At 41.5% G+C, this 17,530-nt stretch overlaps 1 protein-coding gene across 9 annotated transcripts in view; it reads right to left on the minus strand.

Moving 5' to 3' along the window:
- ARHGAP26 (Rho GTPase activating protein 26) overlaps nt 1–17,530 on the minus strand; it is a 204,773-nt gene that overhangs the window by 142,193 nt on the left and 45,050 nt on the right. For 4 of the 9 annotated variants that reach the window (XM_053376699.1, XM_053376695.1, XM_053376696.1 and 1 more), the window contains exons 2-5: nt 7,578–7,673; nt 6,418–6,506; nt 4,085–4,156; nt 2,558–2,659 (exon numbers count right to left, since the gene is read on the minus strand). In XM_053376699.1, coding sequence (XP_053232674.1) covers nt 2,558–2,659; nt 4,085–4,156; nt 6,418–6,506; nt 7,578–7,673 — 359 coding nt within the window. Of the gene's footprint in view, nt 1–720; nt 935–2,557; nt 2,660–4,084; nt 4,157–6,417; nt 6,507–7,577; nt 7,674–17,530 lie in introns of those variants that run through there. The other 5 variants (XM_053376700.1, XM_053376698.1, XM_053376697.1 and 2 more) reach the window with 3 other exon arrangements.

A 17,530-nucleotide genomic window follows, 5' to 3' on the forward strand; every position in this document is an offset into this window, starting at 1 on the left:
CTTCCTCTAAGGTCAGGAAGGCATACAGTGCATGCTTCTTCTCCCTATTAACTTTACAACAACCCTACAAAATGTAGGTCACTGGACCAAAGTCACCTAGTATACTTCATGGCTGAGAGGGGGCATTCAACCAGGGTCTCTCAAGTTTAAGTACCTCAAAATGCAGCTTGAAGGCCTCCTTAGTGGTCATGCCTCGATTATGGGATGTTCCCCCGGTTACCCACCTTAGGATCTTTCAGGCACCAAATGAAGACCTCCTAATTCTCCTAAGCATTTGAATACATTTATAACTATTATACATTTGTAAATATTGCTGATTTTATGCTGCTTATTGTTTGGGCTTATGCTGCTTTTTATGAACTTTTGAGCAGGTTGTTTTAAATCTATGACAGCTAACAGTATTTGTATCTTACTGATTTAGATTTGTGAAAACACCCAAGGGATATAGTTAAATTGAGCAGCATATGAAATACAAAAGTATAAAGTAAATACTTATGTTCACAAGGGTCCAGTGTACAAGGAGTGGGATACACTTAAGTGAAGTCAGTAAGACGTGGTGCCATATTAGCAGGCTTGCTAAGCAACTAAATGAATTCCAACCTCCCAGATGTTTGGCCAGCAGAAGAAACTCAGAGCTCTCAACACATGAACTATTGTCTTTGGCTGAGCCAGACACACCCGCGAAGCAGCTGTATGTTATTAATGAAGCACAGCACCCACTCTTCTAAAATTACCACAAACAACGAACTTCTCCACACACATTTGTCATTCTTCTGGCATGCTTCCCCTTCTGAAATCCTAGCTCAATAGCTAAATCCTCAGACATTTCAAGGCCGAGGCATCCCTGCTTCCATATGGAAGCTGAAAACATTTGGACACCTCATTCAAAATCTAAGGCACCTAAACCAAAATATCACTCAGGCGAAGATGTCACTCAGTCAAGGTAGCTTGAGCGTACAAAGAGCTTGTAAAGGTAAAATTAGAGAGGGCTCAATGGCTATCACGCATGTCTAAAATGGAAAGCTCAGAGCTCCTTCTGGTAAAAAAAATAAATAAAATGTTTAATGTAACTTCTTTTCCAAAAGTACCCAGAACTAAAGATGAATGTGAAAGATGTCCACAAGGTGGCGCCATTATTCAGTGGTTACATACAAGAATTGTATCTGAAAAGAGGCAAACAATTAGCTAGTTAGTTCTAATTGATAGACAACATTCAGCACTCCACTGTCTGACTGCCCTCACTAACTCCTCAGGTTTCTCAGGTCAAAACTGAGTAATGGAGGAAACAATGACTAGCAGAACACGTGGGTGGGTGTGCTGTAAGGCACAAGGGTCCTCTCAGGGTCTACACTAGGCCCTTTAGTTCCCTATCCCACAACCCACAGTTTTTCCTCAGTCATCCCTGCCATCCATCTCTGCCCCCCTTCATATTAATGTATATTAATTCAGTCCACTGCTCCGTCTGCCTCTTTCCTTCAGCGATACTGTATGTACACTCTTTGTTCCTTAGGTTTCATTAGAGTCCTCTGACTTTCTATCCAGGCCCTTGTCTGCCCTTCAGAGCTCCTCCTCATAACAATTTTTTTTTTAATCTCAGCAAACTAGCTACTGTTCCTCTCTTTCACAAAATAGAGGTTTTTGTTGCCAACAGCCTTGCCCTCTTGAGTAGCCAGGATGTTCCCAAACATTCCATTACCTCAGAAATTTCACTACCCACAAGTTTCACTAGTCCAATATTCACCACAATTACTGCACAACAGCTAACCATCAAACAGTTATTGGATGTGTTCCCCAAATATTAGAGATCGGCTGGGTTGATCTTGAGATTCTAATAACTTGTTGTTTTTTAAGTAAATCAAACGGTTCCTCAGTCTGCCTATCCTTTGTTTACACTGACTGCAGTTCTCAAAAAAATGATTAACATGCCACTGTCTTCAATTTCATTGTTTTTACATTATTGAAGGATCACATTCTCTTGGCTACAGCAAATTCTTCTTCCCCCTTTCATTCTGGAGGTGAACCCCTGAATCTTAAAATTATTTATTTTAGGAACAAACAGCACATTTTTAAAAACAATAATGACTTCAATGTAAAGGAAATCATTGCAGGAGACAAACAGGAAGAAGGAGTTTAATTCTTTCCTACTTTGCCACAGTCCCGGCAAAAGTCCCCCTTCAACAATGCTTTCTACATCCGGAGGAAAGCTTCCATTGGCACCAACAGCAGCTTGACTCCAGCAGCCAGTATGTATTTCACTTAACATATTCATAATCCATGCCCTAACAAAGCTCAAAACAAGAGAACACGTCATCTCAAATTCAAGAGTTGTTCTGTGTTTTTTAAAATTGCAAAAATGTGTTTTAACATGTGTGTTAAATATTTAACAATGTGTTAAATATTGTTTAACATATTGTGTTGCCTGGGCTCCTAAAACCAAATTCCAGAAACTTCAGAAAAGGCCTTTCTTTCTCATTGCAGCCTGAGCCCTGAAGTGCATAAGCAATTAATGGGGTCTGTAAAAGGGAAGCGTGACAAGAAAACAAGAAGCCAATCTCACCTCTTGAAGTTGGGATTCCTTCTTCTTGGAAGACAGGTTTAAGTGCTTTTCTAACACACCACAATATTTCTCTGTCTCCTTGTCGTATTTTTTCTTGGCTTCCTGCCAAAAAATGTTATATACATATCAAGAACAATTGCATTGCCGCAGTACTTCAGCATGTCAAAGGAGGATTGAGCCAAATGCTAACATGTTCTTTTATTAATTCTAAAAATTTAACATAAAATTTAAAGTACTACAACTCCCATCATCCTCACCCCAGTCATGCTAGCTGGAGTCCAACTACATCTAGAGGACACCATATTGACTACCCCTGTTTTAGGTTTTGGCCTTCACTAACATCAAATTAATTCCACCGCCTTGTGCAATTTGATTCCAGCTCTGGTGTCACTCCTAGGTAACGTTGTAAATCAAACACCAAAATCAGAGCCTCTTCAATAAAGAGTTCACAAGAAGCCTCTGTTTAACAAGAAGAAAGGCTGAAGGAAAGTGAAACTGGCAGAAGCCCATATATCTTAAGAGCAGCAACAAGTTGTTATAGTAGCAAAGCAAGACAAGACAGAGGACAAAAGGTACAATGCCTCATAGAAACTGAGTAAAAATTAGAGCTGTGCCTAATCTCAGAAATTTCTGAGATGAAAGATGGGGTTTTAGGTTGAGAGACTCCCCTGAAAATATAGCAGCAGACTTCCCGCACCTAAAGACACATAATGCAGGTGCCAGATGAACCTCTCTGGGGACACCATTCCACAATCGGGGAGCCACCACAGAAAAGGCCTCTTCTTGTGCTGCCAACCTCCTGACCTCTCACGGAGGAGGCACACGAAGAAGGGCCTCAGATTGCAGGGTCTGGATCAGTTCATATAGGGAGAGGCAGTCCTTGAGGTATTGCAGTCCTGAGCCATTTAAGGCTTTATAGGTCAAAAACAACACTTTGAATTGTGACCAGAAACTAATTGGCAGCCAGTACAGTCAGGCCATCTTGTCCTGGGTGAGCAACCTGGCCACTTAATTCTGCACCGGCTGAAGTTTTCAAACTGTCTTCAAGGGCAGCCCTACATATAACGTGTTGCAGTAATCTAACCTAGAGTTGTACCAGAACATAGACAACAGAAGTTGTGGCTTGCTTTTGCTGTGGCTGGCTGTGTATCTTTACTGACTGCTTTTCAGGGGAGGGGGCAATTTGATAGTTTTGTGGTTTTATTATTGATATTCTGTAAATTGTCATTGTGGTAAGGTGTCTTTGGTGGGCACTACCCTGTACAGCAGCCTTGAAATATTTTTTAAAACATAAATAAATAACATGAATTTACCTTATATAAAAGGTGTAAGCTTAGGCAGAGACTTTGCTTTGCTGCTGTTAATCAAGACAAAGGTTATGCTGGACATTATAGGAGGCAGCAAAATACTATAATCGAGGGATTCATACAGTTTCCAAAATCCCAACATAATATGTCTGTTGTGACTTTCAAACCTCCAGCATAGACAAAGGGTTTCAAGATTATCATTCGCCATTTCTCTACCTACCTTAGCAGCACCAATTTGCTCCTTACGAAATTTCTCCAGAGGTGTGATTAAGACCTCACCAGCATTCTCAATCTGATGACAGTAAAGAAAAAACATTCAGACTCCTTCATTCTGATATATGCTTCCTAACTCCTGTGCTCAATTACTAGAATTCGGTTTGGATATAGGATATTTTTCCTTCTGGAGAAACTTGTATGACTCAGAAATTTGCAGACCATATAATTAAGGATGATGACATAAAAATAACTGGCATTTACATGTAAATACTTCAAGCAGGAACAATTCACAAGCAGTACAATATGCCTGAGAGAGTGTGATCCTATGTGTTGATTCAGCAGCCCTACTGAGTTCAATAGGACTAACACCCAGGCTAATTGGCATAGGATTACAGCCCAGTTCACCTAAGCCCTTATAAAACAGAAGGAAGTTGTGGCATTCAACAGTTTGAATAGCTGAACCCTATTCAATATATTGTTTTGTGATGCAGTTTTTTCTTAGTTTGAAACATTTGTTTAACAAAAAAATTATATGCCGCTTGCTTGAAACTTCTAAACAGTTTACAACAAATAAACTTTGAACACTCAGACAACAATAACAAGATGATGTGATGAAGTCGCACAACAGTTAGGGTAAACATTAGATCCTGAAACAATACACAGAGGGGCGGGGGAGAGAGTTCTAAATTTCTGAAGCGGAGCAGTAACTGAGGTAATGACTCTGGGCTTGTCAACATGACTGATGAATCTTGCTGAGAATTCAGTTTTCCCCTTCAAAATTTATCTCAGCAGTCTATACCTGTGAGAGTTTAAATCTGATTCCTTCCATCCAAATTTAGTGTCCGTACATGTGGGCATTTACTATCCCAATATACTCAGAGGACTGGACCTTCTTGGTTACAGTGCCCAGCTTAGTGAACTCCGTATGTGAAGATGTAATTGGCCCCCTCCATAGTCGTTCTGTTAGCACCTCTCTTTTTTGCCAAGCTTCTGGGCTGAGATTCTCCCCCCTGCTAGTGTGAATTTTAGCTCTTCTAAAGGTAAAGGTAAAGGTACCCCTGCCCGTACGGGCCAGTCTTGACAGACTCTGGGGTTGTGCGCCCATCTCACTCAAGAGGCCGGGGGCCAGCGCTGTCCGGAGACACTTCCGGGTCACATGGCCAGCGTGACAAAGCTGCATCTGGCGAGCCAGCGCAGCACACGGAAACGCCGTTTACCTTCCCGCCAGTAAGCGGTCCCTATTTATCTACTTGCACCCGGGGGTGCTTTCGAACTGCTAGGTTGACAGGCGCTGGGACCGAGCAGCGGGAGCGCACCCCGCCACGGGGATTCGAACCGCCGACCTTTCGATTGGCAAGCCCTAGGCGCTGAGGCTTTTACCCACAGCGCCACCCGCGTCCCTTTAGCTCTTCTACCTTACCGCAATTTATATTGTGCTTTTCTTTTCTAATTGCGTACATGTGTTTCTGCTGAGCTGATCAACAGGTGTTTGGAAACAGTAGCAAGAGAAACTGGGATCTAGCTCTCGAAGAAAGAAAGTGTGCAACTACCACAGGCATACATGTGTGTGGGTGACGGTGGCATCTGTCTGCTGCTGAGTTATTGGAAGTATCTGTGAGGATGGAAAATGTGGACACACTCAGCACATTTGGCCCATCTCTACAACAACTTCTACATTCAATGCTATCAGGGAAACTTTACTCCAAGCGAGAGCAAAAATGTATAAACAAGCTGTACTGGATAATTGGGTCTTTGTTCTCTGAGTGCCAGACCAACTGGATTCAGTGGCAGGCAGTTCATCGTGGCTTGCCCTCCCTGTTATGCTGCCAAGACTTACTCCCAAAGGGATGAATATTGCTATTCTTTGAGGAACAAAAGCTGACAATTCTGGCTGTTGAGCTATACCATGGCCATTGGCCAAAGCAGGCAAGAGCGGCACAGAAATTCTTCACAGTCTTCTTCCCATGGCCAGCAGATATATCAAAGCCTTGACATGGCACAATGTATGCCAGGGGGTGAGGATTCTGTGGCCATTCAGATGTTGCTGGAGTACAGCTCCCATTATCGCAGACCAGGCTGGTGGGAGCTGATGGGAACTGGAATCCAACAGCATCTGGAAGGCCACGGGTTGTTCCTCAGCAAAATGCACCACCTTGACTTCTAAATATAACACACTTACAGACCCTAAATCACTTATGCCAAGGAGACACTCTGCTCAAAACAAAATTTTACATGGCTGCTATTTCTCCTAGAGCAGACTCCAAGTTTTGCCAAGGATTGTTCCTTCCCCGCTTCCACTGCTATAACTCCCAAAAGTTCATCATCGATTTTCCTCACATTATTTTGCATACACAAAGTCCATACCATGCGCATGCGCTCATCTTCTAAATTTCTAAGAACAGCAGCAAACTCTTGCAGGGATTTTGCTGTGGCAGGGGAGATAGAAAAACACACGTTTGGTTACAAAGAAGGACTGCTTTCAATATATGCTACCACACATTTCAATTTTTGTATGGCACATTCACATTAAAATGTAAACGAGGAGGGTTTCTGTTCTACCCAGCAAGCAGAAACACTTGTACTGGTGGAACAACTGTAACAGTGTGGTGCTGAATGTTTTCCAGCAGAAAAATGAAGAGCAACCCATCCCAAAATGGCCCCTGGAAGAACTAATAATAGAAATCCTACTTGAATAGGTCGGCTTGTCATTTTTTCCAATCCAAATATTAACACACTACCTGTATACCTCCAGATCCTCTGGAGGATGGGGAATAGAATGAGAAAGGGGGTTGAAGGAAAGGGGTTTTCTGCCCAGTGTTGAATCAGGGCCCCTAGCCAACTACGTTTGCTCTTTATAAAAACAAAACTGTAGGAGAGCCAAACATGGCTCACCTGCTGTCTTGCCAAGTTGCACCCTTATTTTTATCTTCCAAAAACAGTACAATAATGCTTGATTCAAAAAGTCGTTTGACACACATGGTTGAAGACACATGTGCAGTATTCACCTATTTTAATTACATATAATTTGTCTTATTAGTGTAACTACTCCGTAATATTCTGGAATAAAGCAGGCTAAAAAATATTGCCTGCAGCTTTCTGAAACCATAACTAAGGGAGCTAATTCTGGTTCAGGCAGTAGGTAAACATAATTCCATTCTTCATTTACATTTACTTTATTTTGTCTGATAGGTGTACAACTGCCCACAGAATATTACAGCCTGCACTTTCAGATGGGGAACTTATATTCAACGTCTATTCCCTCACGGACCTGAGAAGCTAAACTAAAAGCAACCAGTGCTCTCAGACCTAAATCATCACTTTTGGACAACCTCTGTTAACCAGCTGAAAAAGTGATGACTAATTATTTACAGACTCATTATTTGCTGGTCTACTGTGTGTGGCATTTTACACATATGGGAATTCCTCCTGCTAAAGCAACTGAATTAGCCAACTTGTACCAAATGCTCCAGCAGCTTCTGAAGCCTGCCCACACTTACCTATGCAAATTTCATCATCTGTTTCTGCATCTCCTATACATCGAAATTTGAAATCATTCAAAGAATCTGCAAACTTCCGCTTTGCTGAAGACAGATCTAACACACACACACAAAGAGAAGAGAGAAAAAATTATGCATCCATATTAGGTAACAAGATGTAGACTACAAGAATCTAACTTCCTTAAGATTTTAGATTAATCTCCTTCAACTCAGTTATGCTCAGTTTGAAAGCAGACAGGGCTTCTCCTCACCTTAGAAAAACCTCTGAAGGGAATTGTATTGGCACATAAATAAGCCTCAGACTAGACCCCACGTATAATTGGGGATGTAGAATTGTCTTACTACTAAAGCTTGATTTATGTGCACGGCCACACTACTCAAGAACTGCAAGACTTTTAAAAAACATTCTACCATTTGACATATGTAACCATGCACTAGGATGGAATTCTTGCTTAAATCTAAGCAGCCTTGCTCAAAAATAAATATTGGAACAGGAGCAGGATTTTAAAATGTTCTAAAGAGGCAAATAAGCATTTTTAAGCCAGCTGCTTAAGTCACTAGCACTCATTCCAAAATTGCCTTGTATCAAACTGGAGAGTGCAGGTTGCTAATGCTAATTTTCCTATTACTATACTAATACTGTATCAAGGTGGATAAAAATCAAATGACATTTTAATTTTAAAAATAAATATATTAGCTCAATATTTCAATAATGAGAAGTCCCTGCATCAATTTTAAAAAAAAAATTCTAAAGGAAATCTGGATTTAATACAAGTATATTACTACGGTCTTAAAAGAGAATTCTTTATACCTAAAAACTAAATATTTGAAACAGATTGGGTAATAATCACAAACTTTTCCATTTTCCATAGAGATGCAACAGCTGCAACAGTTGTAGCTTACAATCTCTGCTGTTATGAGATAGGAAACAACCCAACACTGCCCTTCTCAAGAATGGAAATACCGGCATGGGGAGCAATGTAAAAGGAGTCAACATTGTGAGTACCCAGGGCTAACAGAATTGCCTTTAATTACTTAAAATAATTATTCTACCTTGCCTTATGCATCCAGGTTGCTTGCTGCATTTCTTCCCACCCCCCCAAAAAATACCACTATAGTGTCATTTTCAACAATGCAAATAAAATAGTTCGCACGTTCTACGTGACCCCAGTCTGATAAGGACAGGAATGTTCCTTTGATACCAATATTGAAATGTCACACCATTCTCAGAAAGGCTTCTGGGAAAGGAAGACTTTAGTGGCAGGCACAAAACACACACCAGACACCTACAGAAAAAAGACAGATAACTCCAGCCTTCATTCCCTGCACAAATGCTTGCCCTTATCCCCCCCACCACACACACACATCAACCTTCCTTATATATACCATGGCTGTGAAGAACTTAAAAGCCCAGATATCAAAAAACACTGACACTTTGATTTCTTAGGACAAAGATCCTAGAGGCTTTCAGTGCACTGCAGAAAGCTGAATTCAGAATGCAGATGCAGCATCCATCTGCACAATACATTTAGAACAGTAATCATACAGTCATGGCTACCCCACAAAGAATCCTGGGAACTGTAGTTTGTTAAGGATGTTGAGAGTTGTTAGGACATCCCAGTTCCCCTCACAGAGCTACAATTCCCAGGGTGGTTTAACAATCAATCCCTATTTCCAGGGAACTCTGAGAATTGTGATTTTGTGAGGAGAATAGGGGTCTCTGAACCAGTGTTGGAAATCCCCCACGCGCCAGGTGCGTTTTGCTACTGGCATAGGTCCAATTGCAACTACATGGAGATTTCTGGGCACCAGATTGGCGGCTGACATTTCCATTGAGCCAGGACTTACGTACAGTCCTCCCATCATCACATCAAGGAAAGTAAGTGCAGAGCTAAGCACAGATATATTTGACTGTGTTGCAGCCTTTCCACAAGCCACCCAAATGGAACGAACAAGCCACAGTTTAAAAAACTCTGCCTTAGTCCATAGTGAATACCATTTCCATTTCCACCATGCGTGTTTCTCCTTCTTGCACACTCGGACAAGTGAATTGTTTTAAGGACAGGCTCTAGTCAAGCAATGTAGCTGAGATCACAGAAGTGTAGAATTGTAGTGCTGGAAGGTCTCCCCAAGGGTCAATCTAGTCCAACCACCTTGCGAATAGGCATTCTGTAGTTCAAGGTGCCCTTTGGCACCCAGGTATATATATATATATATATATATATATATATATATATATATATACACACACACACACACACGGACGCGGGTGGCGCTGAGCCTCTTGGGCTTGCCGATCAGAAGGTCAGCGGTTCGAATCCCCGCAACGGGGTGAGCTCCCGTTGCTCAGTCCCAGCTCCTGCCAACCTAGCAATTTGAAAGCACACCAAAAAGTGCAAGTAGATAAATAGGTACCACTCCGGCGGGAAGGTAAACAGTGTTTCCGTGCGCTGCTCTGGTTTTGGTGTTCTGTTGCACCAGAAGCGGCTTAGTCATGCTGGCCACATGACCCGGAAAAACTGTCTGCAGACAGACGCCAGCTCCCTTGGCCTGTAAAGAAAGATGAGGGCCACAACCCCAGAGTCGTCTGCAAGTGGACTTAACTTTCAAGGGTCCTTTACCTTTTTAATATATATATCTGAGTTTTCAACACTGTATGAAGGGCTGTCCACGGGACAAAGAACCATAAGAAGGGGCAGAAGGGGCCTTGAAATTGCCCATCCACAGTTAGCACCTGGGTTGCAGACTGAGCAGAGAGGCACACAGGCCAGTCTTCTCCAACTACGGTAAGATGTAACAGAAATACAATACAGGAATTATTTTCAAATGTCCATCTATACACACAAATATAGCACAAATGTATATCTTTTTAAAAAAAATTATCTAACATGTGTTTCTTTTTCTTTTTAGTCACTCTATTTCCAAAGATCAGAACGGGAGTTACAGTCACATGCTTACAAAATAAGATATGGGACCAGTGCTGCAACTTCAAAATGACCCTTCCATTGATATGGAAAACAGCAAAGGAAACAGCAACCCTTAAGAGCGAAGAGTAGACATGTGATTGCATGGCATGGAAGGCCATATGAAACTGTGTAAAAAAATAAAGAACCACCTTTCAATAAATTCAATTAAGTCACATTAAAAAAAAACCCCACTAGCTCTTCAGTTGCTACCAGATGTTATCCAGCAAGCCTAATTTGAGTGGAACAACATAATCCACTTAATAAACCAAATCAGATAATCCCCAAGCCTTCCAAAAGGTTTTGTTTTGCAAGCAAGACCCACTTCTATGTTGTGCATATAGAAGAACTAAACCCTCTCCAAAATGGAAGGGCTCACTAGGATTCAGAGGTTAACCTGTCTACTCAGAAGCTATGCCAGCTTTCTGTCATTCCATTTATAATAAGGAAGCAAATGTTAATTACACACAGAGTCGTTTCCTTTTCTGTAAGATGCATGCTGACCTCATGCCACTGAGTTTGTTTGCAGAGTATTCTGCTACACTTTAGTCTTCTATGCACACACATCCATAAGCTAGAGTGGTGGTTTGACTAAATTATGTCTTGTGAATTCCCATTCAAAATGGATTTACTACAGCATCATTCAATCTTGTTGGCTCCTGGGAGGAATCCAAGCGCCACATTCCACCAGAAAAGGGAGGAATGGAAAGAGACTAGTATAATCTGCCAAACACACAAAGTGGAGCTCAATAAACTCCTTTAAAAACAAAAAACATGAGCAGGCAGCAACCAAGACTCAGCAGAATTTAGGGATTAAACAGTCACTATTAAAAGGGGGAAACAACATTCTCAACAAGTGCAGTTCAGAGAAACCTCAAGAGAACACAGTATGGTTAGATTTCAGTATTCCCCAAAAAACATATTCAAAAACAAAGCCACTGGACACCAGTGAGATGCTCTTCAGTACTCTGATAGGAGGAAACAAATTTGGAGTGCAATTTTATTACTGGAAGTGAGCTCTGTCAGTTGTTTATGTAGAAGTAAGCCTTATCTGTTCAACCAGGCATTGTAGTTAAGTGTGTTGAAAGACTGCAGTCCTGATTTTCTTTGCATACCTGGTTGAGAAAGACTCTTAAAGCAACCAGGTTTAGTCTGTGTGCAAAATGAACCAAAATACCCAACAGAAACATTTAAGCAATTGCTTTACTTATTTTTATTTATCCAAACACTTATACTCATAAATAAATGCTTCATTATAAACCATTTACAAGTCAATAAAAGCAACACAGATTCTGCCATTAGGCTTAAAATGTACTTTAAAAAAATACAGGGCACAGGAAAAACGGGGTGGGTATTATACTTAATAAATATTGCAATAATATACTGCACCAAACTTGGGAGGCATGGGCAGAATTGCAGTAGCATTTTGGAACTCAGCCTAATGTGGCACTTTCAATTCATTCCATCTACTTGAAGAAGTATGGGAAATCTCTTACTTTGCCACTAGATGGCAATCTGCTACACCAATCATTAACATGGGCACACACAACTGAAAATTCTAACACTCCCCAATTTCCAGATTGGCCTAGTATTTAATTTCCTTTAATTCAGCGCTTCAGATTTTCTCAATTTAGAAAAAGGAAGAAAGATGCAGTGCTATTTAAACATGTGTGCAAAGTCTGCTTGTGGGCAGAACACACACAGATGCAATCACCCGAGTGACTGATCTCAAGGGGGACGGTTGCAAAATCTTTCAGTGGCAATTTGCAGTCCTTCTATCCATGTAATAATTTGGCCTGCACCAAGGGGCAAAACTATTAATTCATTCAGAGCGAGGACAGGAAGCACAATTCTTACTTTTAATTTGATTGGGAATTTGCTTTGTGACATCAACACACTGCAAAACATGCTGGTAGTTGAATGACATTGTCATCATCATCATCACCATCATCATCATATCTCTCTCCCCCTCCCTCTCTCACAACCAACACACACTGTGATTCCCAGTTAGGTGGGCTCACTGTTCCCAGGAATATGTCAACGCAGTGGAAGGATTGCAGGAAGGAGGGATACAGTGATCAGTCAAGGAAGGGCAGCAAATGGCTTGGGGAAAAGATGGGGGCAGAAACTTCAGAAAACGACTAATGGCTCACAAAGCGAGACAGGTGCCTGTATGTTTTGACCCACAATAAAAATGAAAGGAAAGTTAATTTGTTCATCCCAAGAATCTTAGAATCATAGAATCATAGAGTTGGAAGAGACCACAAGGGCCATCGAGTCCAACCCCCTGCCAAGCAGGAAACACCATCAGAGCACTCCTGACATATGGTTGTCAAGCCTCTGCTTAAAGACCTCCAAAGAAGGAGACTCCACCACACTCCTTGGCAGCAAATTCCACTGTCGAACAGCTCTTACTGTCAGGAAGTTTTTCCTAATGTTTAGGTGGAATCTTCTTTCTTGTAGTTTGGATCCATTGCTCCGTGTCTGCTTCTCTGGAGATTTAGTCTGAGATTTAGTGGCTTCTAAATATTCTTTCAAACATATCAGCACACATATTTTTACATAGTAGTTTGTTACTTTCTTAGAATCTGTTTCCTTGAAAGTGATTTTTACAAACACACGGAAATAAAATTAAGACCAGTGTCATTTCAGGCCTCAGACTGCACACTTAGAGAGGTTCCCCCAAAGAAATATTTTTTCTCCTCATTAATATTTCCCATTATTCATCTGGTTTTCATGAAAAGAAGCAGTTTTTCCTTAATGAATGGAAGAACTCAATTATAAAGTTATTCAAGAGACCCTTAACCAGAGCTGTGGAGGAATTTCCATGCAGAAACACAAATGAAACAGGATATAAAACACACACACACACCCAAAAAAAGTGCTTGCACAATCCTGTTAAAAACTAGATAAAACAAGACTTTACGAGATCATAACAGATTTCAGCACTCTTCAAAATGTTCACTTTTTGATTCTGACATGTCCCCAAGGGAAGGGCAGTTCACAATCGGAGGCTAGCCAACAGGAATGCCTCTACATATAATTAAGTTTGGCACGCATTTAAGTTTGGCAAAGCGCAGGCTAATATCCACACAGTGCTAAACTTGTCACATGGACCTGTCACAGACCACCTTGCTTTTACGGAATGGATGCAGAACTCTCTGGCTTAAATGTATGAGTGAGAGATCTCACATGTTGCAGCATGAAGAAGGGAGGAGAGAGGAAGCTTTAAGGGCCCTTTCGAAGAAGGTGCAAAATGACAAGAAGCTAGACCTAACAACTCGTCTACTGTACTTTAATTATGATTCAGGTGATGGTAGTTCTTTGGTTCCTTTGCGTGTGTCTCTTTTTTTTAAGGGCTGTTCTGCAAAACACAACATGCATTTTTCGACAGAATCATGAAAGGGAACTCCCCTTTTTCATTTACAGTAAAAGTTAGAAAAGGGTACTTCTGCAATGTCTGAGTTTCAACACATTCTGAAGTTATTGCTGCATCACTGTGTTTTTAAGCATCCGCCCCTACAACTTCCAATGCTTTAAACAGGAATTAGAGAGAAGAAACAGAACTACACTTATAGCACCTACTGGGCTGTAATGGGGGGGGGGGGTCACAGCAAGGACACAAATTGGGCCTTAGCACCAGAGAATACTTCTGCATCATTTTATCAGCCACAGCACTTAGGGAGTTGCACACACCCCAGCAGAAAACAAAGTTTCCTACAGTGAAATTGATTGGTCAGCCGAAATTTCTTTTCTTAAATGCACAATTATTCAGCATTTTCATCAAAAGATAGGGGGGGAAATGACTTCTTCGTGGATGTATTGGGGGTTTGTGGGGGTATGGGAGAGAGAATACCCTGAAAGACAATAACAAAATTAATGGATATATATTTTTACTAAATGTTTTTGAGTATTATCAGGTGTTATGAACATTAAAGAAAAGATTTGCAAGACCAGTGATCTCTCACTCCAGCAAGTTTTGCTAAAATATTTAAATGTGAACTTTTGGAAGAAAATAGGGAATTTCCCTAAAACCATTGCTGAGTTATTTGTTTTACTTCCTGACATTTGCATCATTCACTTCCTCCATCAGGGGATTCTCAACATGGCATACATGTGGCTCTCTGGTGGAGTCTCAACCAGGCTCTGACCAGAACCAGATCAGCAAGGTGGTGGGTATTTATACCTTCATACTATACCCTGGGACCTGGGACTTGAAGGAAAATCAGTTGGTGTACACACACACACACACACACACACACACACACACATCTGCAAGTAGCAATTGCGCGTCCAGTTTAGAACTTCAACTTCCACCTCTCAGATTCCTCTTGAACAGCAGCCTTCCAGAAGTTGTGTAGCTACAATGTCCACCAGCCCCAGCCAAAGGCTCCCCACCCCAGTGCCAATGGCTATGAAATCACATCTGCCTGTTGCTCTCTGGGCTGGCCTCCTCTCAGTTTTGCAACCCAGCATGCCCATTGAAAACAATGGGAAAGGTGGTTTAACTCCATAGCCGAGAATTCATAGTTATCTAAGTAAGATAATAAGCAAGTATATTCTTCTAGTTAAAAGTCATTTCAGAACTGTCCTCCTTCCAGGACGGCTCACATACAGTACAGTGGTACCTCGGGTTAAGTACTTAATTCGTTCCGGAGGTCCGTTCTTAACCTGAAACTGTTCTTAACCTGAAGCACCACTTTAGCTAATGGGGCCTCCTGCTGCCGCCGCGCCGCCGGAGCACAATTTCTGTTCTCATCCTGAAGCAAAGTTCTTAACCTGAAGCACTATTTCTGGGTTAGCGGAGTCTGTAACCTGAAGTGTATGTAACCCGAGGTACCACTGTATAACTGGATTATTATTAACATGGCTACAGGGTACAGAGTTGTAAAAGAGCCATAAAGCATCAGAGTTAGGCAGAAAAGCTTGCATAAAAATTCCTGCGGAGCAGGTTGTATACACTGCGGCATCCAGATCCATTAATACTAATTATAGTAGTTTAAAATGCAATAAAACAGAACCGCCCAAGGATATCCTTCTCCAGCAAGAGATATCTCTCCAGCAGGAGAAACTCCCTTTTGTTTTAATCATTAAGAGGGTAACTGGCCTAAAGCAACAAAACCGCTGTTCAAGAAAGAGAAAACTGAGCATCCACAGAGAGTTTTCACTGCATGGGTGTTGGACGAGGCTGACACTAAACAATGGCTTCTCTCTACCTTTTTAAACAGAAACTGAAGGAGAAACTCCCTCCGGAATAGACAGCTCAATTTTTACAAATTTAATCAACTCTGGTAATGATTCCTCCTTTGCGCCAACACTAAAGGAGAAACGAGGGACCAAAAATAATGTCTCTTCCTTAGCATCCTCCCAGGTGAACCTATTTAGATAAGTGTCATGCCTGACTTCTCACTCTATGTGTGGATTACAAGAATATACTGAATTTTCCCCACAAGCCACCATTTGCGTGCAAGTGGTGCCCCATTTCACAGTCTGTCTGAAGGAACTGAGTCGGCTCAAGACCAGTTCCAGGTTTTAGCAACCACTAGAAACAGAGAGTCGTGTTGGACGGTATCATTACTATTTCCAAGACCTTGCATTCCAACACTGTTTCTTCCTCATGACCAGCTTCCTTCCCCCCAAAATCAACTGCAATCCTTCAAATCGAAGCATGCTGCCGAATATCATTTAACAAAGATTTTCATTGTGCGCCAGGAATAATAAGGCTTTTAGAACTGGGAGTTCATCTCTGTCATATTTGCCCCAACAGAATTGATTCTGCACACACTCATCCTTCGAAAGTGAACAGTAACTAAACATCAAAGGGAGGAAGACTTTCCAATTGGTTTCATCTGAAGATTTCGGGGGGGGGGATACTACAGAGCAAAGCAAAACAACAACTATCATACATGTTTGGGACAAACATGATAGATAAATGAGTTGGGGCAAGTGTGGAGAATTGGCTGCTTCAGAATGAAAGAAGAAAAACACAGAAGACTTCAAATACAGTACCCATTTATTTTCACACAACATAAAAGAAAAACAATTTGAAGGTTTGCGTTCCACATACAGTGTCAAACCTTTGGCCTATTCAGCCTGGCACTGTCTATGACTCTTCAAGTTCTCTGGCAATAAAAGCACTGCTCCACAACAGTGACCAGAGGAGGAATGACCGCTGGGGGGGATGCAGAGAGAAGAAACACAATAAAACATGCCCCTCTCATACTGGTCTCTGCAGCCACAGCGGGCACCGTAACCTTCCAACAGTTTGACTTCACCTCCAATGGCGCACTCTGCCATTGTCTCTTGAGACAGACAGATGCCAACCAAAGAGTCAGTTAAAAGAAGCAGCCAGAAAATAAACCTGGAATATTATGCATGCAAAGCATATGCCCTTTGCCACTTTGCTGAGAAAGCAATTTCTTTGTAATGTGGTACTGTTTACATTTTTTCCATGTAGCAGCTCTTTCACACGTGTTGTACATGCAAAATCTGTACTGTATTCAAATCTGTGAAATTCAGTGAAGGGTTGTAACAGCATTTCCAACGATGTTGTCCTGTTAGCACAAGAACTTCCTCCTGTGCAACAGGATTTATTTTCCTCCTCTCCCAAGCCCTCCTCCAAATCTACTCCAGGGAGGAAAACAAAGACCATTGCGGGGGGGGGGGCACAGGGAGAGTAAGACCTATTGTGAAAGTGGAGGTCCTAGCCTAACGGGATGACTTCATTGGATAAAACCCTGAGACAGATTCTGGACTATCGTATCAGGAATTATAAGCAGTACACAATTTACAGAGAGCCTTATCTTGGCATAGCAGTGAGATAGGCAAAAACATGTGGGGGGTGTCTTTAGAATCCAAAGAGTTGGTCCACAGTATTTTCCACGGTAGGGGGTACAATTTCCATTGTCCAATTAGTTACACTGGGCATAAATCCAGGACATCTGGTTCAAGACATTAACATTTTATTAGGCATTACTGATGCAATGAGAA

Source organism: Podarcis raffonei, chromosome 2 (genome assembly GCF_027172205.1).
Source record: "Podarcis raffonei isolate rPodRaf1 chromosome 2, rPodRaf1.pri, whole genome shotgun sequence".
Lineage (NCBI taxonomy): Eukaryota > Metazoa > Chordata > Lepidosauria > Squamata > Lacertidae > Podarcis > Podarcis raffonei.